The sequence below is a fragment of the Eurytemora carolleeae genome, unplaced genomic scaffold, assembly GCF_000591075.1.
Source record: "Eurytemora carolleeae unplaced genomic scaffold, Eaff_2.0 scaffold74, whole genome shotgun sequence".
NCBI lineage: Eukaryota > Metazoa > Arthropoda > Copepoda > Calanoida > Temoridae > Eurytemora > Eurytemora carolleeae.
This window is the reverse complement of record NW_019396090.1, coordinates 353,613-380,236: the sequence shown is the minus strand read 5'-3', so window position 1 is coordinate 380,236 and position 26,624 is coordinate 353,613. Positions and strand designations below refer to the sequence as shown.

General features: G+C 31.9%; 3 protein-coding genes across 4 annotated transcripts in view; 1 reads left to right on the top strand and 2 right to left on the bottom strand.

Moving 5' to 3' along the window:
* Positions 1-720: 720 nt before the first annotated feature.
* On the top strand, positions 721-15,226 carry LOC111718395 (plectin). Of its 2 annotated transcripts, XM_023493971.1 has the most exons (15): positions 721-803; positions 899-971; positions 1,273-2,040; positions 2,753-2,860; positions 3,002-3,416; positions 3,893-4,559; positions 4,633-4,925; positions 5,124-5,202; positions 6,701-8,626; positions 8,725-8,775; positions 9,355-9,428; positions 9,797-9,847; positions 14,169-14,208; positions 14,476-14,529; positions 15,134-15,226. In XM_023493971.1, exons 1-15 carry the CDS (start codon positions 756-758, stop codon positions 15,179-15,181), a joined length of 4,695 nt encoding a protein of 1,564 aa, XP_023349739.1. In that variant the 5' UTR covers positions 721-755; the 3' UTR covers positions 15,182-15,226. The 2 variants fall into 2 exon arrangements, with proteins under 2 accessions (XP_023349739.1, XP_023349740.1); XM_023493972.1 differs by lacking the exon at positions 2,753-2,860.
* Positions 15,227-18,610: 3,384 nt separating this feature from the next.
* Positions 18,611-22,679, bottom strand: LOC111718408 (cytoplasmic polyadenylation element-binding protein 2; the record flags this gene model as incomplete). Its single annotated transcript, XM_023493986.1, has 6 exons — positions 18,611-19,521; positions 19,941-20,051; positions 20,315-20,410; positions 20,705-20,790; positions 21,694-21,817; positions 22,587-22,679. Coding segments are annotated over 6 exons (627 nt in total), but the record flags the coding sequence as incomplete, so codon positions are not given.
* A 1,329-nt stretch (positions 22,680-24,008) lies between these two features.
* Positions 24,009-26,624, bottom strand: part of LOC111718416 (protein pygopus) — a gene marked incomplete at its 5' end in the record, with an annotated part of 7,649 nt that continues 5,033 nt past the window's right edge. The window contains 3 exon segments of the mRNA XM_023493994.1: positions 24,009-24,177; positions 25,303-25,366; positions 25,943-26,053. Of these exon segments, the coding sequence (XP_023349762.1) occupies positions 24,024-24,177; positions 25,303-25,366; positions 25,943-26,053 (329 nt within the window). The 3' untranslated portion in view covers positions 24,009-24,023.

The following is a 26,624-nucleotide window of genomic DNA, read 5'->3' as shown; positions in this document are numbered from 1 at the left end:
TTGGAAATGTAAAAATTTCTTCTGAGCTTGGCTACTACAGAGCATTCAAAGATAACATGTTGTTCCGTTAATTCCGTTAGTTCCCTTTGATAAACATATATGAATGTCTTGTTTTATTATATAGATATGTTAGCTATAGCTTGCATAACGTTTGGACCAAATTGGCTGAATTTCTTGTAAGGAAACACATGGGTACCTATTGGTAACATGGACTAAAAAAAATTCTAAATATTTTCATCTTAAAAAATCAATGTTNTGCCCCCCCCCTCTGGAAAGGGCGCACATGAAGAGAGCAGTCACCTTCTAGCCATTATTATAGATTTACAAGAATAGATGCCTACAGGGCCACTCACTCAATCAAAATAAAGATTTTTTTTTATAAAAGTATCATAAGCCAATCCTGCCTAGAATAGATATCAAAGGTTTAAATACCCCATATATATATATATATATATATACACATATAGATATATATGTTTGGGGGTTCCACTTCGGATTCCCTTTCACTTGATTTACACTTGATTTGTTTTGATATAGTGTATATAATATATAAAAAGCATACCATCCTTGCAGAACACATGTAATCTAAAAAAAGGTATTACCCCAAAGATGTCTTTTTCAGCTTCAGGTTTCAGAACCATCCATGTTTTACTAGCCGTATGCATCATGCAATTTCCAAAGAGCTTTCTGTTAAATGCCTAAGACAACCATATTCCTATTCATGATTTATATCATCTACATTTGCTAGGGCTTTGATGAATTCAGTTGGAAAGGCAGTACTGGTAGACATAAATAAAGTTCAGGTACAAATGTTCTTATGAACCTTTTATCGTTATGTTAAGTTAACTAAAACTTAATTCAAATGGTCTTGGTTATCAAAATCACTTTAAATGTTCAGACACCTGTTGGTAAAAATGATGTCCAGAGTAGTGATGAAGAGAATTTTATGGTTGTGAATGTTATACCATCAGGTAAATAAGGTTTCAAGGGTTTTCAGAGATATTTTCTCATGTTAACAGATGCATAATGATTAAATGGAGACATTTGATTCATGGTTTTTTTCTATTTTTTTTTCTGAACTAAAATTCAAGTGCATAAGAACTAAGTTGATTTGAATATTTGTTTTGTCAAGTTGGGTAGAGGTTTTGCAAAATATTTAGGGAACATTTATAAAAATAAGAATTCAGTAAAAATTGGTCAGTACATCCCATGGTAAGGATTTGTTTTGTATTAACTTATCATTTCTTACCATAATCTGAAAATGAATTCTAGGAAAGCAGTTGTCGCGAACCCCATCACTCAGTAACTTCTGTCCTCCTTGTGGTAACAAACTTGACAGCTCTAATTTCACTCCTGATTTGCAAAATAAACTTTCTAAAGTTGAAATTGAAGAATCCCAGGCTACCTGGCAAGAATTAAGTTCACCCCAGATACAGAAGAACAAACCTAGATTAGAAGAAGATTCAGATCTAGGGGAGAATAAATCTGAAGACTCAACCCTTATACCACAAGCTAAATCTCCTGACAAACCTCCCCCTCCCTCTACACCTGATCTATCTCTGGTGCCCACTCGTCTTTTGCCCGCTTCATCAAGCTTTATCCTACCACCTACACCAGGACTTCCTCTACCTCCCACTCCAGATATTTTTGAAATAAATTCACAGTTAGATTTATCTCTACCACCACCCCCATCTCCTCTCGTGCAGAATTTAAGTTCTATATCTGGGAAAGACTTCCCTCCACCTCCACCCAGTGACCTCCTTCCACCCCCATTCAATGACCACTCTCTGCCTCCATATTGTAACGAACCTAACCCTGCATCCAGTAAGCCCTCTTCATCTTGTGACTTCCCCCCTCATCCGCTTGGTGACGTTTCTAGTGTTTTCTCTTCCTCTCCATTACAGACGATACTTCCTCCTACTGACCTTGCTTCTAATCCACCTACTGACCTCCCTCAACCTCCATCCAGTTTGATCCAGTCAGAAAAAGAAACCCAGAGTTTAACTAAACCTACCAGATTAGTTGACTCCCCTGCTAAAGGTGCTTTTTTTGTTAAATGATTTTTGTTTTGTATCCTAGTAGTAATAGGAGATGTTTGTGTTCTGATATATTTCCATTAAATAATCTATTACTTTTTAGCCTGAGGAGTAGGCAATTCTATAACATAATTAAAAATAACGCGAAAAGCAAAAAAAATGTATGGGTTATATTTGTTGAATTGTGGAAAATATTTAGTATTTTTAGGGGGTAATAAATAAATTTTGAGCAAAAAGTATTGAAAATGTTATTAAAAAAATTCCTTTTGATTTTCAATTCCCCCCTCCCCCCCAGATCATGCAAAAACATTTCCTGTCCGGAGGGGCCGGGGTTTCTTTTTTATTATTTTTTTTTCCCAGACGAAGACCATCTTCTATCTATAAATACTTTGCTTGTCTGTAAGTTTGTTTGTCTGTCTGTCCATTTGTTTCCAATAAATGTCAAAACGGCTCAACCGATTGGGTCCAAATTTTTCGTTGGACCTTGCGTGACCCCAAAGAAGATTTATGGATGATCAAATTTTTAAAAATTTCCCTCCATCAAAATTCTATTTCTGAGAATTTTTAAAAATCTATGAAATTTTTTAGAAAATCCGCGAAATTTTTGTTTGTTTTGGTTTTACAATGTACACAAAGAAAACATGTTTACAATGGAGATAAAGATAGCCTATTAAATTAATACTTTTGTTTAACTTTCTTATTCTTGATTTTATCAGAAGACTTGATAAGTTTGAGGATGAAACGAATTATCCCCACGGGGAACCAACTCCTCAATACACCCCAGCTAAAGGTTGCTGATGAGAGGCAGAGCCAGGAACCTGGAGGTAAATGTATATTTGGTGACCTTAATTATCATACTTTTAGACAGTGTTTCATAATTTCATTGCTTTCCTTAGTATTTTTTTTATCTCACTCCAGAGCTTTTTCCATAAAAAAATCTTTACTTAATTCTTTTTGTTTAACAGGACACTACAGACTCCCATCTGACCTCGAGAATATTGCATATCCTTCTGCTTGTAAAGTTGGGATGGAGGTGGTGGTTGAGGCAAAGCAGGTTAGGGAGGAAAAGAATGCGAAGGTGATGAAGGAGGCTGAAGTGGTAAAAGAGAAGAAGGAGGCAAAGAAAATAAAGAATGTTATGGAAGTAACATGTGTTACAGATGAGAAGGAGGCCAATCATGTGATAAAGAAGGTGAAACATTTGAAGGAGATAATGATTTCAACTGAGCGGAATGATGTGATGGATGTTAAGAATATGAAGGATAGAAAGAAGGAGAAGGAGGTTAAGGAGACTAAGAAGATGAAAGATGTGGTGGAACCCCAAGCTTGTGATTTTGATGTAGTAAAGAGAGAAAACACTCTGAAGCGTGCTTCTCCTAGGTGAGGAACCATAGTTAACTTTCTATACCGAAAAGCAGTGTTTGTGATTCTGATCAAATGGATTTTTTTAGATTTTATTATCTGTTTATTTTGTTAATCTGAATCCAGTCCAGATCCAACTTGCTAACATTTTAGGCTATTTTTTTACCCAACATTAACATCTTTTCCCAAATATTAGGTATTCTTATAGGTATCAAATGATTCCTAAAAAAATTCTCCACAATAATCCATTCTCAGTTCAACTACCATATGTTGCCAGTCACTCACTTTAAGATCTGGATCCAAACCTATAGAGGAAAATGTTGGGGCCCAGAAGATTTGGGACCCTGCTTTTAGTCCGATGTTTTGGTTTTGAAATGTTTTCTTCAACAATAATAGTTAAATTGAGTTCCCATTTGACGTTTTAATCTTTGAAATTACAATGTATTGAAAAACAGATAGATAATCTTTTAGATTTTATTTTTAAATGTTTCTAGGCCCTTCCCACCAAGAATTAGAGGTGTGAAAAGCCAGACCTTGCTCCCTAGTTCGAAACAGAAAATATCTGAAAGTTGTGATTTTCAATCCGCAAAGCTATTGCCATTGAATGAAATGGTAATACCTGCTAATGAGAATGAAACCCAAGCTAGTGAAATTCTGACAAGAGAGTTCAGCAACAAATCTAAAATTAACCTGGGACAGAAAAGTAAACAGGAGATTGAAAAAGCAGAAATAAATTTAGATGTTACTTCTAAGAAGGAAAATGCTTGCACATCTAGGAAGGATGTAAGAGAAAAGAATACTTCCATACAAGAGAGTTGTACCAAGACTCAGACTCAATTAAACCATGGGAATAATAAAATTGAGGACCAAACTCCACATCCAGTTGAAGTTGAACAAGAGAGGGTTAAGATTAGGAATGATTCTAAGAAGATGAGCAAATCTGAAAGCATGCCTAAACAGATGAGTAAAGATGATCTAAAAGTTTTGAAAGAGGTGAAAAAACAAAAGATTTTAGAAGAGATGAAGGAGAAGAATAGAGAAAGGGTGGAAAAGAGGAAAAAGGAAGTATCTGCTACCATTACCCGAGCTCAAGCAGCAATTGAAGCTCATCCGCAAACTGTAGCTTTGAGAGCAAGAAAAACAGCCGATCCAAACATGAAGGTTATAAATAATTAATAATCATTCAACTATTCATAGTGTGTATCTTTAAAGTTTTATTTAATGTATTGTTTAGAATGTGAAGAAGGCAATAGATGTTTCAAAGAAGAAAGAGGATGAAGCACAACCTCCAAAGGAAATAGAAATGCTGGATTCCAAGATTGGTGCAGATGATCCTCCAAGGAACATGGGGACCAAGTCTGAACCTCCAAGGATTAAAAAGGACACAACTAAAATTTCAAAAAACAATAAGATATTGATTCTGCCTTCGACCGAAACAGAAAGTTTGCAACCTAATAACAAAAGAAGAAGTAACACAGAGTTGGCTGAACCTAAGAATGATACTGAGTTTGTGCTGAAACTACAAAGGAAATCTTACAAAACCTTACTTTGTACTTTCAAAGAAGAAATAAGAAAATAAGAAAATTATGATATCAATTTTTTTACAATGATTTAAAACTAATATTATTATTAATAATTATATCGGTAAGCATAATTATAATTGTTTGCTTATCTTTGTCAAAAAAAATTTTTTTACAAAAAGGTCATTTGTTTGGTTTGATGTAGGGATGGTGATGATGATCAAGAAAGATCTTCAGAACATTGCACTGTAAACACGCTTGAGAGCAATGACGAAGTTCTACAGGTAATTTTAATATTCCTTCCCCTAGCCCCACCCTCCTCTTTTTTGTCGTTTCTTGTTGGTGATTTGTGGAAAAAAATGGAAACAAATTGCAGAAGAGGATTGTATAAAAAAGAAGCAGAAAACTTTCTGTTGAAACAAGTTTGTGAATCTTCAAATATCATTTCTTGAAAATATTTTTTATTTTATTAGCTAAAATATAGACAGATAAGTCTTTGCAGCTTCCCTCATTGTTGGCAAAACTGCATAATATAATATTTGTTGCTATTTTTTGGCAAACAAACTGAGTTTAAGATGTATCCCACACACTGGTGAAAATGAACCATCAGGTTTCAAGTCAAAACACCTAATTTTTTTTCGGAATATATTAATATGCAGGCTTCTAAGTTATAATTTAAATTTTCAGAAAATGCCACCTAGGGAATTTTAATTAAATCCATTTCAAAGATAATATAGAAAAAAAGTGCATTTAAAGTCTAAACTTAATCATAATTGTATGTTCAAAGATTAATCAAGATTATTCTGTGTTTTTTTTGCGATATTTTTAGAACCGTTGAAGACAGGGTCCCCAAATTTGGTGAATTTTCCTGAACAGTCATTAGACAAGTTTCAGCAAAAAAATCAAAGCCTTAAGTGAACATAATTGCCTAGTTACTGCTTAAAAAAGACTTTTTCAAGTAAAATCAGAAAAAATTACGTAAAAAAACCTTTTCGGGCCACATTTTGACCAGTCAGGCAGTTGAGTTAGGGGTTTGATTTTTTGCTACAATAAGTTTCATGACTGTTAAAGAAAAATTAAAAATGTGGAGACCATGTTAGAAGATGCGGATAAAAGTCTTGAAATGCAATTTTTGTTTAATTTAAGACCTGTGAATGCACTTGATTTCTACAATTTCTTAAAATTTAATTTGCTCAAAATTCCCTAGGTGGCATTTTCTGAAAATTGAGAATATAACTCAGTTGACTGCATATAAACATAATCCAAAGAAAAGTTTAGGTGTTTTGACTTGAAACCTGATGGTCCATTTTCAGCAGTATGGCCTTCTATTACACCCACTCAAAATGTCCGTCTAATTCTACTTTTTGCTAAGATCTGTTTAGTTAACGGATTTCGAAAAATGTGAGTGGTGCGCGGCATTCTTAGATAGTTGCGCAAGCAACAAGAGAAATAATCAAATTCAAAACAAATTAATTAAAAAGTATTATGAAATATAAACTATATACAATTGTGGCGAAAGATAATCGATGACTATAGGTTGTAATATCTGAATGATTTGTTTAAAATTAAATTGATTTTTTACGGTCTAAGTCGTATGTTGCAATTTTCTGAATTTGTATGGGCGCTAAGTTATTCGATATGAGACGTCTTTTAACAATTTTCTCCTTATAGACGCAACAGATAGAAGTAAAATTAGTGTCGATCAAAAGCGCTTTTTTATCGCATTAAGCCAATACCTTCTTTCATTTTTCGCGAACACTCCCTTTAACATCAAATTTCCAGGGCAAGTCTGGGAGTTCCTTGTCTGTTCCCAAGGACTCAGAAAAGCGCAAATCCCAAGATCTTGAAGTAAAGAAAGTGAAACTGAGTCGGAAGCCTTCCAAGAAGTATAAAGATGATGAAACAGGACACATATTGTCTGATGATGAGAAACACCAGGAATTAAGTGTGACATCTCAGACAGGAAAACCAAGGCCTGTCATGGGGGTGAGGAACTTGCAACGAAAACTGAGCAATGCTAATGTTATTGATGGTAACAGTTTAAGGCCCAGAAGAAGTCAACCAGACTCTGGTGGTGAAGAAGATTTGAAGCAAATTTCTGGTATAATTGAAAGCTATGAACCCCAGAAGAAAATCCGAAGAACATTCACTGCCAAACTTGATACTTCTGACCAAAACACCGGAAAGCAAAATGATTGTGAATTGGTAGAAAACGTTTTAGAGAAAGAGAATAGTCCCTCAAAAATGTCTAATAAAGAACAAACCATTACAGACATCTCTGAAATAATAACGACTGAAGAAGTTCCTATTAAGAAGACTACAGTTTTTCCTCTTGGCTTTGGAAAAAAGGTTGGTAAATTGACAGAAACAGCTGAAGATGACAGTGGAGCACCTAATGTATTACTAAAAAAGAATAAAGTCAAAGAATTGTCTAATCTTTTGAAAAATAAAGCCAAACAAGAGTCAGATTATAAGAAAGCTGAAGCCAAGGAAGTAATGGATTTTGAGAAAACAGCTAAGAAAGCATCAGATCTTAAAAAAGCTGAAGCTAAGAAGGCATTAAATCGGGAGAACGCTAAATCCGAGAAAGAGTCAGATCATAAGAAAGCTGAAGCCAAAGAAGTAGTAGATTGTATGAAATCTGAAGCCCTGGAAGTATCAGATCCTAAGAAAGCAGTTAAGGAAGCATTAGATCTTAAAAAAGCTGAAGTTAAGGAAGCATTAAATCGTAAGAAAGCTGAAGCCAAGAAAGAGTCGGATCAAAAGAAAGCTAAAGCCAAGGAAGCATTAGATCGGAAAAAAGCTGAAGCTAAGGAAGCATTATATCAGAAGAAAGCGGAAGCTAAGGAAGCATTAGATCGGAAGAAAGCTGAAGCTAAGGAAGCATTAGATCAGAAGAAAGCTGAAGCCAATGAAGCAGTTATGAAGAAGACATCTGATTATAAAAGAACAAAAGGTCAGGATGATAAGAATAGAATAAGATTAGAAGCTAAAGAATCTTTGAATATAAATGATGATGTCAAGGCTACCAACACACGGAAATCAAGAATGAGCTCAGGAGTAGCTCTAAAGCATGCTAAAGAAGCAGTCGATGAAACTGGGAAGGAAATTAGAAAATCTATTAGCAGTACAACAGTTTATCTGGAAAGTATCAAAACGGTTATTAAAAAAGGAATAGAAAAGTCAGGAAAGAAGGATTCCTTTGCTAAAGAAAGTAAAGAAGACAAAAAGTCTGCAAGAAAAGAACAAAAAGAAGAAACAGTTTTGAATCCCAACCTTAAAGAAGAAGATGCACAAAACTTCTCTATTAACATGAGCAGGGGTAAAAGAATGCCTGAGAAAAAATCTTCGCAATCTTCAGAAAAGAAACAAGAAAATTTACAAATCAAAAATGAGATAGATGAGGTTGAGAATATATCTGCTGCAACTTCTAAAAAGTTGAAAAAGTCCACCAGTCGAAGATCAAAAAGGAAACCGGAGTTTGAAGAGATTGAGAAGCAATCCTCTGCGACTTCTGATAAGTTGGAAATGCCAGAAAAGCCCACCAGTCGAAGATCTAAAAGGAAACCTGAGTTAAAGGAGGTTGAGAATATATCTGCTGCAACTTCTGATCAGTTGGAAAAGTCCAACAGTCGAAGATCCAAAAGAAAAACTGTTCCTGGTTCAGTCCAACTAGAAAAACAGGATGAAGGTTTTCAATCCTCAAAGGTATTATTAATTGATGTCATTACTTCATAAATATTGTCTTAAACAAACAACTTTTCAAACCTATTGATGATTTTTAAATACTCCTTTCAATTTTTTAGAAGAAAAGGGGTCGAAAAAACGAGACGTCAATTTTAGAGCATGAAATTCAGGTTTGAAAATTCTATTATTAGAACAATCTTGATTTTGCCAGAGTTGACTTTTATTTTTACCATCAACCATATTAACAATTAAATTGTCACATCATCTTAGAGGAACTGTTATCTATTAATATTTGAAGATCTTTCATCAATTTGACTGAAAACTAATAAATTCCACTCTTTATTTAAGGAAGAGATCATGGCCGACATTTTTCTTGATTAATGATTGGAAAACGAGTATTGTTGATTATATCTATATATTTATTTATTAAGAAGAGCTCTATCTTTGACCCGTAGAACCCCACAATAAAATGTGGTGTTAGAATTAAATTGAACCCTTTCCTAGAGTACAATGTAAAAAGTAACCTGTGGATGTCATAGCTTTAGATAAATAATAAGGTGGGGGAAGGGGATAAGGGAGTGTAGAAAGAGATATATTTATCTATTAAGAAGAGCTCTATCTTTGACCCGTAGAACCCTACAGTAAAATGTGGTGCTGGAATTGAATTGAACCGTTCTAAATCGTCGATGTCGAGTTTTAATTGATGTGTCATTGAAACTACAACATTAAATTTAAAACTTGTATTGAAGGGCAATGATGAGGAGTACATTATTAGAAAGGATTCCGAAGAATTTTTTACGGCCCCAGAAGAGAGCTACGTCAGGTAAATTTTCTTTTAATTTTGTAGAATAATTTTTTATCTTACTTGCTGAAGTTCCCGGCGTTGCCCGTGAATTTAAGAAACATTTGAAAAAAAATTCGAATTAAAAAAAATCGATTTTTAAATTAGTTTTCTGAAAATAAGAAATATAGATTTTTTGTCTATTTTAGGGCATATTTATACTATAGCCACACATAGATGGAAGGGTTTTCAGATCCTTCTCTTATCTTATCTTATCTTATCTTATCTTATCTTATCTTATCTTATCTTATCTTATCTTATCTTATCTTATCTTATCTTATCTTATCCTATATATATATATATATGAGCAATTGTATTTGGTAATATTATTTTATATCTTAATTTTTAAGGCCTTCTCGGAATGCTAGGAAACGGTTTGATTTGAAGGAAGTGTTGACCAGGTAAATTTAATAAACATAGAACAAAAGTTACAAACATTGATTTACACTTAAAATCCAGGTTTGTCACAAATCTAATAATGAACCAGTGTTGACAAATGTTGATTTAAAAACTATGTGTAGTATTAGGTTGCATACCGAGGTTTGAAAAGTCATGTAGACTCATAAATTGCATAGGAACAGGATATGAAGTCAGATTGTCGATATCCATCTCTGAAAAGTGGCCTCCATCGGCTCCGATTTTTTATCTCCGGCCTTGATAAACATAAATTGTCCATTTTTTGAATATATAATCCCAATGCCACCTTACAATACACGAAAAAATTTAAATTTTTTCCTAAAGTCAAAAATCCAGTTTTTTTCGATTTTTGTTAACTAAACAAATGTATAGTTATAATTAAAAATATTGCAGTAAAAGAAAAGAGAAAATATTATTTTTATAATTTGAAAATTTGAAAATTTTTTTTGGCTTTAGGTTTGCATATTTATAAAATGGACGGGAATAAAAAAGTCGGAGCCGACGGAGGTCATTTTTCAGAGGTTCCAAGTCTCCGGGAAGAGATATCGATAATCTGACTTCAAATTCTTCTCGTAGGCAAAGTTATGAGTCTACATCAAAAATAAAACCGGTTGCTAGAAACATTTACAGAGCTATTACAAAATGTCTTGCTTTTTACGGGTTATTTAAAAAGTTTTTGCTAGATAGCAAATTTAAGAGGATTTCTTTTTGATGTAATTAAAATAGAAAACTGCTGAGAACTAAGTTTGTGGTAGAAACTACTCAAAAAACTTTTCGTTAAACTTCCAAACTTTGTTCAATTTCCTTCTTACAATATGCAAAGTGAGTGTTTGCGCCATTATATTATTTTAGTCATCCAATTATCTAGCTAAATATTTCTCCAATTATCTAGCTAAATATTTCTCCAATTATCTAGCTAAATATTTCTCCAATTATCTAGCTAAATATTTCTCCAATTATCTAGCTAAATATTTCTCCAATTATCTAGCTAAATATTTCTCCAATTATCTAGCTAAATATTTCTCCAATTATCTAGCTAAATATTTCTCCAATTATCTAGCTANTTTAATAATCGATTTATCTATTTATATCTATTTTATCTATTCATCTATTTATCTCTTTCTTTAATAATCGATTTATCTATTTATATCTATTTTATCTATTCATCTATTTATCTATTTCTTTAATAATCGATTCATCTATTTATATCTATTTTATCTATTCCTCTATTTATCTATTTCTTTAATAATCGATTTATCTATTTATATCTATTTTATCTATTCATCTATTTATCTATTTCTTTAATAATCGATTCATCCATTTATTAATAGTTTATCTATTCCTCTGTTTACAGTATGAAGTAGTATTGCTACAAAGTTTGACTAAATTTATTTTAAAATCCTCAAATTCAGTTTTTTTCTATCCATTTCTATAGAACATTTTCATTTATGAAAACAAAATCATTATTTCACAATGCCAAGTCCATCTGGAGACGAGAGTTCTAGAGTCCCAAGATCAAGTGTACATTATCAGTAATATGTGTCAAAGTTGATGGTGGCCCCACTTCGAACATGTTTCTATAGTATACTGAATAAAAAATTTAAAAAAGTTAATGTATTTATTGATTTTTGATCCATTTCTGACGTCAAACTTCGTTTCAGGAATACTTGATCAATGATCATACTGTATAATGTAGTTCATCTAGTTCATCTTATCTAAATTTTTATTTCATTGTGTATTCATCTAGTTCATCTTATCTAAATATTACTTTAATTATTTATTCATCTATTCATCTTATCTAAATATTTCTTTAATTATGTATTCATCTATTCATCTTATCTAAATATTTCTTTAATTATGTTTTCATCTATTCATCTTATCTAAATATTTCTGTAATTGTGTATTCATCTATTCATCTTATCTAAATATCACTTTAATTAAGTATTCATCTATTCATCTTATCTAAATATTTTTAATTATGTATTCATTTATTCATCTTATCTAAATATTTCTTTAATTGTGTATTCATCTAATCATCTCCTTTAAATATTACTTTAACTATGTATTCATCCAGTTCATCTTATCTAAATATTTCTTCAATTATGTATTTATCTAGTTCATCTTATCTTAATATTTCTTTAATTATGTATTCATTTAGTTCATCTTATCTAAATATTTCTTAAATTGTTTATTCATATATTTATCTTATCTCAATATTTCTTTAACTTTATATTCATCTATTCATCTTATCTAAATTTTTATTTCATTGTGTATTCATCTAGTTCATCTTATCTAAATATTACTTTAATTATTTATTCATCTATTTATCTTATCTAAATATTTCTTTAATTTTGTATTCATTTCTTCATCTTATCTAAATATTTCTTTAACTTTTACTAATCTATTTGCTGATGACACTAGTTTTCTAAAATCATCTCCACATATCGAAACTTTAGTAATTGATGCGAACTTTGAACTAAAAAAGGCAGCTTGTGGGCCAACCAATTAAAACAACCTAATCTGGTTAGGCGGGTCCAAACTACATAGTAAATTGTGATTTTTTTATTTGTATTATCTCGTGCTTTGTAGTTGAATAAAAATATGAAATCTATTCATCTTATCTAAATATTTCTTTAATTATGTATTCATCTATTCATCTGATCTAAATATTTCTTTAATTTTGTATTCGTCTATTCATCTTATCTAAATATTTCTTTGATTATGTATTCATCTAGTTCATATTTCTTTAATTGTTTATTCATCTATCCATCTTATCTTAATATTTCTTTAATTATGTATTCATCTAGTTCATCTTATCTAAACATTTCTTTAATTATTTATTCATCTATTCATCATATCTAAATATTTCTTTAATTATGTTTTCATCTAGTTCATCTTATCTAAATATTTCTTTTATTGTTTATTCATCTATTCATCTTATCTAAATATTTCTTTAATTATGTATTCATCTAGCAGTTGCCTGCTTTCTTTCAAGCAGAACGGACCTACTATGCAGTCCCAGAATTGCAGCTGGGGAAGCGCTGAGTTTAGTTACGCATCTTGTATCCTACAGGGGAAGCTGGAAGCATAGATTAAAACAAAACTTCATCTTAAGCTTGGTGCACTGAAAGAGGAGTTTAACCCCTCGTGGGAATACAAGCCATGCTTAAGGATACCGGTTTTTTACTCGACCAGATGTGAGGACTGGATTGCCACGGAAGATACCTGTCAAGAGAGCTTTTAGGGATCACAACTCCCCATTTTGCATATCGGGTGCAGTTATGGGTAAATTCCTTAATTCTCCTAACTGGGAAACGGTATAAAATGAAGGAACACAGGGAGAAATCCCCTATACCCTTCTTCCTACAAACCTCCTTATCTCTCTCCCACCTGCTCCACAACTGGATGTTAAAAGAACTAGTTGGAAAGGCCTTAAAGTGTAAAAACAAGAAACAAGAAGCAAGAAGAAAAATAAATTGAACAGAACAAAGTTGAAGGGAAATCTCTTGACAGTAGAGATGGGTGCTTAAAGCAAGATAAACAAGAAAGAAGAAGAAAACTATAAACAGGAAAAATTAGAAGGGGATTAGACCTTTACACTATCTATTTTTTTAACAGATAGCGATTAAAGACAAATACACAGGATGGCAGACGTCCCATCCCTCCTCTATGTCCTACTCGAGATAAAAAAAACTGGAAAATGTGTAAAACGCCCCCCTCATCCCTCTCCATCAAGAAAATTTAATTGAAAGTTTGTTAGCTAGGAATGCAGGAGCTGACCACAGTATCATGACTGAAGTAAAATTTAAAAACAAACAAGGGGAGAGTAACCTTGCCACTCTCAATATATAGAATATAGCTACAGGGCTCCAAAAAATAGTTCTGCCTCTGCAATTTGGCTAGCTTCAGAAAACATCCAAAAAATTCATTTATTTTTATTTTCAAAATTAGCCAAAGTATGATTGAAGGATGGACAAGGAATGGACGATCAAGAAGAAAGAATGAAAAACAAGAAATATAGAAGTCTCAAAATGTTTCCATCTGATATCATATTGAAATTATATTGTAAAATTTAATTAAAATAAATTATTAAAGTTAAAAAATGTATTCATCTAGTTCATCTCATCTAAATATTTCTTCAATTATGTATTCATCCAGTTCATCTTATCTAAATATTTCTTTAATTATGTATTCATCTATTCATCTTATCTAAATATTTCTGTAATTGTTCATTCATCTAATCATCTCCTCTAAATATTTTTTTATTTATGTATTCATTTATTCTATAATTATTAATTTATTCAGTTCGGTTGAGATTACCCCAGCATCTAAAAAGAAAACGAAGGTAATAATTTTCGTAAATATTAAAAAGTTTTTCAAAATTTATGTCACCCTTCTACATGTTTAAGAACGTTAGGAACGATTCACAACAGTTATTTTTAGTATATCTTATTAAATCTCGATTATTTTATTCCTCATGTTTACTGCAAAAATCGAGACTTCGGTTAGTCCCCCCCCCCCCATAGTTTATTTTCCTCAGTACAGCTTTAAGAAAATTTTTTTAAAAATCAATAATTGATTTAATTCACTTAAAGTGTTTATTTTTTTTCAGAGAAAAATTGCTTCGGTCGCACAAACGGCCAAAAGAACCGGGAAAAAGACCAAGGTAAAGGATTAAAAACTACCCAAAAAAGTTAAGGAAAATTCTTGTTAAAGCATAAGTTACTCTTAAAATGCAGAATCTGGTTTTAAGAATTTGAATGAATTCTATTATTTTAAGTAAATAGTTTCTAGGATTCAGTCCTACACGGGTGGATAAAATCGACTTTAAATACTTCAAAAATATACTTACTTGAAGTCAGAATCTAGTTTTTAGAACTATTTGCCTATTTGTTTTGTTAAAGACATTTAAATTTGTCTATTAACATCGGTGGTTTAAAAATAATTTTAGATTCACAAGAAGAAATAAACACCAAGGTTTAAACTTAACATTTAACTATACTTAAGTTTTTTATTAGCTTCCCAAACATTTTTTTTGTACATTTAAAAGTAGTTTTTGTTTGTTTTCATGTTCAATTCAGTTAAAATTTCTTATCAAATGACCGTTAAAAGATGCATGTCGTGGGTTTTATTCTAAACATTTGTCTAACAATAAGAAAGTAAAAAAATATTAAATAATGTAATTCTTTCATTATTTCAACACGCTTTGGATACTTTTTTGTTTGTCTTAATTAAAAAACTTATTAATTAATTAAAATTATTATATTTAGCTTTCTTCATCAGAAGAGGAGGAATTTTTCTCTACTCCTCAGCGTTAACATCATTCTGTGCTTTCTTTCAGCTAACATCCTTCCAACATCATTTAATATTCGCCAACATCATTCAACATCCGCCATGACATCTGCCAACATCATTCAACATCTGCCAAAAAAATCTTGCTTAATTTGAACATCCTTAAAAAATCAGAAAAATTTGAACATTTGGCAAGAATTAGTAAAATTGCATTATTCTTAAATTAAGATGCGAATAATTGTAACGACATTCGTAAAAATACGTATTACATATAATGTAATTTTGATTTTAAACCCCTAGACCATTGTAAAAATATGAACTATTTACTAATCCTATTGTGACTATTTTATATGTAGCTAAGCCAGCTATAAACGATATAATTATATATGTATTTGATTTGATGTAATAATTTCATTTATAACATGAACTCGTTTTTAAATTATAGAGGATGTCTATTGTAAAATAAAAACTTTGATAATATATTTAAGAGATAAGAAAGACACCATCTCTAGTTTTTGGAATGTATGATCTATCCAAAGCTCTATTGGAAGCTGGTCTTACTCTTAGTAAAACTATGTCACTTCGATCCTGGGGCGGGCAATTTTTTTTCTACATTCTTATAATAGTATAACCGAGTTGCTGTCAAAGGGAGTGTTGTCGAAATTTTTAATTCATATCGGAAGTTTTCAATTGTGATCTCAAAATAAAGAAATTGAGTCGGCCACAACTTCTGATTTTCTAATTCCTATATCTTTGCAATCCAATGTCGGAGATTGTTGGAATTTCAAACAATACAATGTAGATCTTTTTAGTTGAAATATCAAAGGTTTACACCATCAGAAAACAAATATGTATGGATTAAAAATTTTGAGGTTGTTGCAAAAATTTGTTAAAACTATTACACTCTTCAAAATTTAAGAAATTGTCTGATAATAAAAAATGTTGTGAAGGGGCAGGAACAAGCATTTAAAGAAGAAATTAGCTTGAAGACTTAATAAAAGTCGTCGTTGAATCTTATCTTTTATGAAACTATTGCGTACTTAATCAATCTAACTTGCTTTTTGTTATAAAAGTCCTTTAAAAGTTAAAATAGCTGTACATTATAGCACGTGTGATATAAAGTTTTGATTGGTTTCCGGATTTTCTCCAAACAAACTCAGGATGTTTCAAAAATATTTTTTTTCAATATAAATGAAAATAAGAAATTAAATAACTTTTAAAATTTATTTCTGCATTCTTTAAAAGCTTATTTATCTAGAAATAGCTATTGCAATTAGATGAGTACACAAATGTTGCATAAAATTATTTTTAACTATTAGTTTGGCATGAAGTTTTTGGACTTAAATTTACTCTGTATCTCGAAGGTTCTCGCCTGAAAATGCTTGAACCTTCTCGATAAAGAGAAAATTTCTGTCCCAAAAACTTCATATAAATAGTTATTGTGGTAACTCACGCTATCCATACACTATAGATGGAATAGATGTAAATAGCCCCACTGGCAAGTTTGCCTAAGATCAACATCAAGGAGTCAGAACTTCCTAGCCAAACTCCGCTCCGGATATTCTTCACGGTATTTACATCAAATAATCCTACTGTGGACATTGCTCTCATACCACAACCCACATTTTTAACTGCCCGGCAAAGCCGACTACCATGACTGCTAGCTCCCTCTGTGACACCCCTATTGACTTGATCATCCACCTCGGGCTCAAGACTGGCCAAGAAGATGATTCAGTTATAGGAAGGACTACAACAACAGCAGTTTAACAATAATCTCATAAATAAAGATGCTATTTTAATATTAACACGTATATATTTCAAAAATAAAATCTAATGAAACTAGTTTGTAAAGTGTACAGAACAACACTAAAACAATTTTAAGCTTTTCTTAACAAAAAACTAAAGAGAACGTGATGGTTAAGAAAAGCAAGTGATCAAGCTAGAACGATAATTAATTTAAAATTAGTTAGAACTACCTATTTGATGGGTTTATTTTTATACACAAGTTATTATTGTTTAAAAATGTAATCAAACTGGCTGTCTCGTTAGCACTTGATAGATGATTATAAATATAGAAAATATAAATATACCAGACCCTACAATGTGTCACAAATCCAGTGGGTTGGGTTCATAAAAATCCGGGAAATGGGTTTCTTGGAAAATCCACGAAATTGTGTACACTGTAGAATCCTGGTAGGAAGGATACATCAACTATATAATGGTGTTAGGTTTATCGTAAGAAATTGTTATCATCTTTTTCATTTAAAAAAATAAAAAAGTTCTACAAAAACATCAAATTTATTAAAAAACAGTGAGTGTAAGTAGCAGGAACTGGTGACAAAAATATGTTTTTCTTTTTTTTACTTTCTTGAAAATAACAAACTAATTAGAAAAATATAATAATCGACCAGAAAAGGTTTGCTATAGGTTGAAAAATGTACGCATTACACAAAAATATCTTCGTTAAAAAATTTATCACCATCTTTTATGAATTTCCGTCGTAAAGGGCTTTAAAGCTGGGACCAAGGGTTTGAAATTTCGAATAAAGTGCCTTGTGGTATTGGGACACCCTGTATATCAAATACGTATAAATGATGATATTTGGGTTGGTTGGTTTTGGGGAAATATTTCCGGAAATTCAATCTTGTCAGTCTAAACTTTTCTATTATTCATTTTAAAAAAATTCATGAGGTAATAAGATTGAAAAATAAATTAAAAAAATAAAACGAGTGAAAAATAAATTTTACTAATTACTCTTTGGTAACAATTCCACCAGATCTTCTGAGTTGATTTAGAACTGGTTTTTGCTTTACAATCAATCAATCAATGAATTGAATGAATGAATAATTGATTGCTTAATTAATGGTTTCTACCCAGATCCTAACTTAAAGACTGAATATACAGTGTCATATCAGCAACTTGAACTGGCAAAGCTTTCAATTGTCACGTGAATTAGTAAAAAGCGCCAAAAAGTACAATTCCTATAAAAATGTTGGTTCAAAAATACCGATCACAGAGCTACAAAAAAAATACTTAACTTTACAATATTTGGAAAATGAGTAATACAGAGGTGCACTTATAGTATTAAAATAGGCGATAAAAATTTAACAATCTAAAAAAGTTCACAAAGTTTTATTATAGAAAAATTGAAAAATTTAGGGCATTTTTGAGCATTTCCATTCCAATCGTAAAAAATATATAAAATTATAGAAAAGGGAACAGTTAATTATAAAAATGTTGTTAAAAAGACTTACACAATACACATCAAGCCGTTACAAGTTACAACCACTTTTAAAAATATTATTATCATGGTAGCAAAATAATATTTTTTACTAAGAGATATCTAAAGTGTGTTTCAAAAAAAAGATGTTTCCTAGATATTTGCACTCACCAAAGTAAGTGAAGGTTCAAGGCAGTGTGTAAACTGGAAAGTGTAAGTCAGGGGAAACTTATTGAATGTTTTGTCCTATGACATGGTAAGGTAACAAAAATGGTTATCCTTTGGGAAAAGGGGAGTGGGGGGGGGGGTGTTAAAATTTTTAAATAAAATCATTAAGCTTAAAAAACTTCTCTTTTAACTTGTGAACCCTTTTTGTTAAATGAGTATTTTTGGTTTAGTCTCTGAATAGATGGATAAAGATCTGATAAGACTGTAAATAGTTCAACTGTCACAATAAATACAACAATTGATCTAGACAAACTTGAAAAGACAAGAAAAATTTGATCACTGTGATCATCTGCTCGAACTGATGATCAATAATCATGCTAAATTTGATCAACTAGAATTGTAAGAAGAAATAATCGATTAGAGGAACAAATTAGCAGTGTAACTTTTAATATTTGATAACTAATATATGTTTGATTAATTAGAAGAAATATGCTGACAATTGAAGTGACTAGATCTAGAACTGGATGCAAAGGATGAATTAAATTTAATAATTGACTAGAATAAACTTTGTCCAAGTGTTTAACAGTGAACCGGTATTAAGGGGGACGACATTACACAGGTTTAAATTTAATTAATTCAGCTGAGACTGTGGGGACCCTTGTTCAAGATCCACACAGCCGCTCTTCTACTTATAGATAACTAATGAAAAGGTCGGAAAAATACAGCAATGATGTCACAAATTTAAGGTATGTGCAAAACTTCGTCTGTCATAAAAGACGGGTTCTAATTCTATTCATTATTGACTAATTGTCTTTGGTTAAAAGGTAGTTGACATCTTGACATTTAAATGTCGTCTTTGCTTCAGCACCAGCGGAAGGGAACAGCACGCGGCCTGTCTGCGCCCTCCTTAACCAGTGGTTTATGAAACTCACGACCTGGTCGGCTGTGAATAGAGGCCCAGCATTGCTCACAGTAATACTAAAAAAAATTATGTTAATTTCACAAGAAGCCAGTATTTGTGATTTAAAATGAGGGGGGGGGGGGTTGTGACAAATCATTTCGGAAAACATTGCCATGAACAACTAAGAACAGAATGCTTTATATTTCTTTGTTTTAGCAAAAAATGACTCATCTAATAACTATACTAACTATTACAATTGTATTAAACTTTTGAATCTGATTTTTTCCACTTAACTTTTTTTGGACCTCGTTAGATTCGCCTTTTTTTATGACAACAATTTTTAAATTTGGAATTTCGTTATTGAAAAATGCAGACAGGAGAGCTGTTTTCCTTCAAAGAAATCATGGTTGCACAAGAACATTTATGGACCAATTAAAAATAAAAGACACAAATAATTGCCAGATTTTTTTTGTTTATTTCAATAATCTTGTCTTACCTGAAGACACGTCACGTTAGCGCAGAAAAATGGCGCAAACTTTCCTCCACAGCGCGCTCCTTGGCATTCATCGCACAGCTGATCATCAAGCACATACGGCTTAACCTCAACCTGAACAAATTTGCTATAATCTCTTAAACCTGTTTTTAGGCGTTTGATTTTTCTGGACACTCCAAAGGCTCTTCACAATCTTCACAAATGGAAGATTTAACAAAGCTTGAATTAAAACACATGTTGATCTTTACCCTTGCACAAGTTACAACTTAAATATCAGGAAAAAACTAAGTCCAAAAACAGGTAAAGTTGAAAATTAGGATTAGTACTGCCCGTGCCCTTTTTTCAAAATCCCTGAACAATCCCTTTAAAAAACTTACCCTCTTGTCAATTTCTCCATGTTGAAGTTGAACAAATCTAGCAGATATTGCTGCAATATAACTCTGCTGATTGCTGAAAGCAACCCTACCTGCTCCCTACTCAACAAACATTATTCAACAAATTTAGCCTTGAGTTTTGGCTAGAGATAGAGTCAGAGAGACTGAATTAGACTAAGAGTCAAGTAATCTCGGGACCTAGATTTATTACCAACATAATTCTAAAAACATTTTCCTTCCCTAATATAGGGAGGGGGAAATAGTTTATCAAAAGAGGGGGACAGGAGAACAAAATGATTAAAAACAAAGTATACTCAAATTTGGTTTGTTCATTATATAATCTTTTGTTTTTAAGTTTTAAAATAAGAGAATGAATATTTGAATGTTTTTTTCCTTTGGATATTTGAGTTCTGGATCAGTATCTATTCCTGCATAGCAGACTCCACCATACAGACGGTCCATTATCATTGCCAACTCAACTAAATAATATTAATTCATTAATAGATCCATTATCATTGCCAACTCAACTAAATAATATTAATTCATTAATAGATCCTTTATCATTGCCAACTCAACTAAATAATATTAATTCATTAATAGATCCATTATCATTGCCAACTCAACTAAATAATATTAATTCATTAATAGATCCTTTATCATTGCCAACTCAACTAAATAATATTAATTCATTAATAGATCCATATCATTGCCAGCTCAACTAAATAATATTAATTCATTAATAGATCCATTATCATTGCCAGCTCAACTAAATAATATCAATTCATTAATAGATCCATTATCATTGCCAACTCAACTAAATAATATTAATTCTTTAATAGATCCATTATCATTGCCAGCTCAACTAAATAATATCAATTTGTTAATAAATCCATTATCATTGCCAGCTCAACTAAATAATATTAATTCATTAATAGATCCATTATCATTGCCAGCTCAACTAAATACTATTAATTCTTTAATAGATCCATTATCATTGCCAGCCCAAATAAATAATAGGTATTTCAAGTAATAGGTATTTCAAGCTTGGATCTTATTTATATTTTAATTTGACTAAGATTCCAGGTATAAGGACAACCGTGATTTATCATCAATAACTTGAAATTTGGATAAATTTCTTGTATATCTCCATCAATTTTAAATGCATGCAACATTAAAAATTTTTTTAAAAAGTTGCCTTTGCTGATGGCTTGAATACTAGAATGCAATTAGTTTGTGGCCTAATGAAGAAATTCCGCTTTGATCAAACAATTTAGTTTTTTAGGGACATCTTGAATTTCTTTTACTAAAATTGTACTGCAGATTCTGGGATAAATAAAAACAAACTCAGAAACTGCAGTACATTAGGATGGTGGATAAATTACCTGCTTTAAGGGGTCTAGGGACCCCTCCCACAAATACTGTTTTCCTAGGGTCTAGGGGCAAACTAGCGTCCAATACAAAATCAGCATCAGACAGTTTCCAGGGTCGGATCTGAACCGGTTTATCCTGAAATATAACAACATGATAGATATAAAGAAAATTAAAATAGAAAAGCATAACAACATGATAGAAATAGAATACATCATTATATAAATATACCACAAGATAGAAATACAGTGCTTCATGATATAAATATACCACAAGATAGAAATACAGTACTTCCTGTTATAAATATACCACAAGATAGATATACAAAATAACATGATAGAAATATTTTACAACATTATCCAAATACAGAACTTCTAGATAGAAATAGGACAACATAAAAAAATAACAATATGATTGAAACAAACAATACCATAATAGAAACAAACAGTTTTATGATAGAAAAAAACAATATCATGATAGAAACAAACAATATCCTGATAGAAACAAACAATATCATGATAGAAACAAACAATATCATGATAGAAACAAACAATATCATGATAGAAACAAACAATATCCTGATAGAAACAAACAATATATCCTGACAGAAACAAACAATCTCATGAACAAACAATATTCTGATAGAAACAAACAATATCCAGATAGAAACAAACAATATCCTGATAGAAACAAACAATATCATGATAGAAACAAACAATATTCTGATAGAAACAAACAATATCCTGATAGAAACAAACAATATCCTGATAGAAATAGAAATTCACAAGAACATGATGAGAAAAATAACATAAGAAAGAAATAAAAAAATGAGAGAATGTTCGCAACATTATAATAAAAAAACGACAAATGACAGAAATGACTAAAATTATTTTATATTCTTCTTTACCTTGATGGTGGGAGAAGAAACACAAAGATAAAGTTTATCCTCATCTTGGATACACTGCTCTATAAGTTGTTGTACAGAACCCTCATCCTGTACATAATTTCAGTAAATATATTTATGTACAGTATTAACACTGCTCTATTAGATGTTGTACAGACCCCTCATCCTGTACATAAGATTATAAATATAATTATGTACAGTGTTTACACTGCTCTATTAGTTGTTGTACAGACCCCTAATCCTGTACATAAGTTCAGTAAATATATTTATGTACAGTATTCACACTGCTCTATTAGATGTTGTACAGACCCCTCATCCTGTACATAAGATTATAAATATAATTATGTAAGTCTTTACACTGCTCTATTAGTTGTTGTACAGACCCCTTAACCTGTAAATAAGTTCAGTAAATATATTTATGTTCAGTATTCACACTGCTCTATTAGACGTTGTACAGACCCCTCATCCTGTACACAAGATTATAAATATAATTATGTACAGTATTCACACTGCTCTATTAGATGTTGTACAGACTCCTCATCATGTACATTATAAATATAGTTATGTACAGTGTTTCCACTGTTCTACAATAGTTGTTGTACAGACCCCTCAACCTGTACATAAGATTATAAATATATTCATGTACAGTATTTACATTTGAAAAATAGAAAATCCTATTAGTTGTCGCTAGTACTATTTTTTGCATTTTTTTGCGCAGTTGTTCTAATGTAAGTAAGTAAGTAATGCAAGCAATGTAAGTGTGTATTTGTGTTTGTTTTGTAATGTTTGTACAGCTTGGGAGCTTTAGATTTATTTTTATAAAACAAAATCTTTTTCTTTTTTAGAGCTTACTTCTTTCTCACCAATTTTTACCATTATCTTACGTTTTTCTTTTTAAATTTTCTTTATCTTCTTTTGTCTTTTAATATTTTTATTATCTTTTTATTCTTTTAATCTTCTTTATTCTTTTACATTCTTAATTTTTTTTTTACTTTTTTTTTCTTATGTCTATTTCTTATTTTCTTTATTCTGTTATTTACTTTTTTATTCTTTCACGAACCCCTGGACCGATTTGCCTCAAATTTTGACCGAGGAACTTAGCAGAACCTCGGAAGTACTTTTTGCTCGGTTTAAAAGGTCTTATAAATAAGACGAAAACATTGTTTTCAGGCAAAGCTGGGTTTTCAATAAAACAGCATTTTAAACTGTGTAATTGTATAGTTTAGATTTTTATCAGCGGTCAAAACGACTTTTCCATTATAAGTTTAAACAAGTTTTCGTGCTTGCCCCAAACACAAATTTTCTAATACACATATCTTTACTACTGTCTTATAAACTATATTATAAACTATGAATACTTATAAGTTTGGAATATCTAAGGTTTACACGATCTGTTGGCAAAAATATGGGGATTAGAAAATTGTAGTTTGAGGCAGGTGTTCAGTTTCTTTTCGAAAATATTTGAGGGAATATTCTAAAAAAATAGTTGTAATTACCTTCATCTATATCAGGTGGGAGTCCTCCCACAAAAACCTTCCTTGAGAACCTTTCTCCAGGATTAGGTTCATACTGAGGACCCAGAGCAGGATGTGATCTAAACAACGGTTTTATTAATTGTACAGTAGTGTAGTGTAGTGTAGTGTTCAGTACAGTACACAAAGATCAGGACACGATCTGAACAACGGTTTTATTAATTGTACGGTGGGGCAGTGTATTGTACAGTACAATACAGTACACCAAGAGCAGGATGTGATCTAAACAAAGTATTCATTGATCGTACAGAAGTGTAGTGTAGTGTTCAGTACAGTACACACAGAGCAGGATGTGATATAAACAACGGTTTTATTAATTGTACAGTAGTGTAGTGTACAGTACTTAATACAGTACACCCAGAGCAGGATGTGATATAAACAACGGTTTTATTAATTGTACAGTAGTGTAGTGTACAGTACTTAATACAGTACACCAAAAGCAGGATGTGATCTAAACAACGGTTTTATTAATTGTACAGTAGTGTAGTGTAGTGTACAGTACAATACAGTACACCAAGAGCAGTATGTGATCTAAACAACGGTTTTATTAATTCAACTAATTCTTTTATTCTAGCTAATAGTGTACAGTGCACTCTGCTAGGGGACTGTAAATTGTATATCAGTAATGAATACTGAATATGCAGTGTACCGTATTAAGTAAACAGTAGAATGGACCGTGTTTAGTGTAAAGTACAGTACACCATGTTTATTGCACAGTAAAGTACACCGTGTGTATTGTACAGTACAGTGCACCTTGAGTGTAGTTACAGTAGAGCGCACTGTGTGTAGTGTACAGTGCAGAGCACTGTATGTTGTTACAGTATAGAGCACCTTGTGTGGTGTACAGTACAGTGCACCTTTTATAGTGTATAGTACAGTGCACCGTGGTATAGTGTACTGTACAGTGAACCAAGTTTAATGTACAGTACAGTGCACCTTGAGTGTAGTTACAGTACATTGAACTGTGTGTAGTGTACAGTACAGAGCACTGTATGTTGTTACAGTACAAAGCACCTTGTGTAGTGTACAGTACAGTACACCTTGTATAGTGTATAGTACAGTGCACCGTGGTATAGTGTACTGTACAGTGAAACAAGTTTAATGTACAGTACAGTGTGTAGTGTATATCATACAGTGTTTAGTGTACAGTGTACGGTGTACATGATTTATTATGTAATTAAAGTAACCTGGGTGAAGACCTGGAGGAATAGAATCCAGAACTCCCACTTTCACTCATCAGTCCCTCCTCTCCTAATCAATCAATCAATTATTCAATCTTCTCTTCTAATAAATGAATCAATCAAAACCAACTTCTCCTATACAATCAATTAATCAATAATCAATCCATCTTCTCGCATATAATCAGTTAAATAATCTATTCTTCCTCTCCTAAATGAATCAATCAAAACCAACTTCTCCTATACAATCAATTAATCAATAATCAATCCATCTTTAATTAATATATTCTTCCTCTCCTAATCAATCTATTGATCAATCAACTAATCAATTTATTAATAAACTATCAATCCGTCTTCTCCAAACCAACCAATCAATCAATCGATGATCTATCGATCTTCTCCTATTCAATCAGTTTATCAATCTATCCTTCATCTCCTGATCATTCTATCAATAATTAATCAATTAACTAATAAATCCTTCTCATATACAATCAGTTTATCAATCTATCCTTTGCTGATCAATCAATCAATTAGTTAATCAATCAATAATCAATCCTTTCCCTTCCGTACATTTTATTAAACAATTTTCGTCGTTAATTCCATTCTATCTATGTCTACTACTTTTTTAAAGTATATGAATAATATTTACCCTTATGATCTGAGTAGTTTCTATGTCCAACCTCAGGAAGATATTGCTCCATTGAACGCATACTATCCAGGGGGCCATCCATCCGACCACTGTACATATCCTCTCCTCCTTCTAAACATTAATATATATCATACTATCCAGGGGGCCATCCATCCGACCACTGTACATATCCTCTCCTCCTTCTAAACATTAATATATATCATACTATCCAGGGGGCCATCCATCCGACCACTGTACATATCCTCTCCTCCTTCTAAACATTAATATATATCATACTATCCAGGGGGCCATCCATCCGACCACTGTACATATCCTCTCCTCCTTCTAAACATTAATATATATCATACTATCCAGGGGGCCATCCATCCGACCACTGTACATATCCTCTCCTCCTTCTAAACATTAATATATATCATACTATCCAGGGGGCCATCAGGGGCGTACGAGGGGGGGGGCCGCGCCCCCCCGCCCCCCTCTACGCGTGCCCCCCCGAGAGGCTGAGGGGGGGCACCCATGGGGGAGGCTCTTTTAATATTACATCTGCTTGCATTTCCCTTCCTCAGGTCAGGCAGGTCGTTATTTTACCGACTTGGCTTCATGGTTCTATAGTTTAACTGCGGTAATATTTATTAACAACTACTTTACCCCTCTGGTCAAGTAAAATTTGTAATTTCCCGAAAAA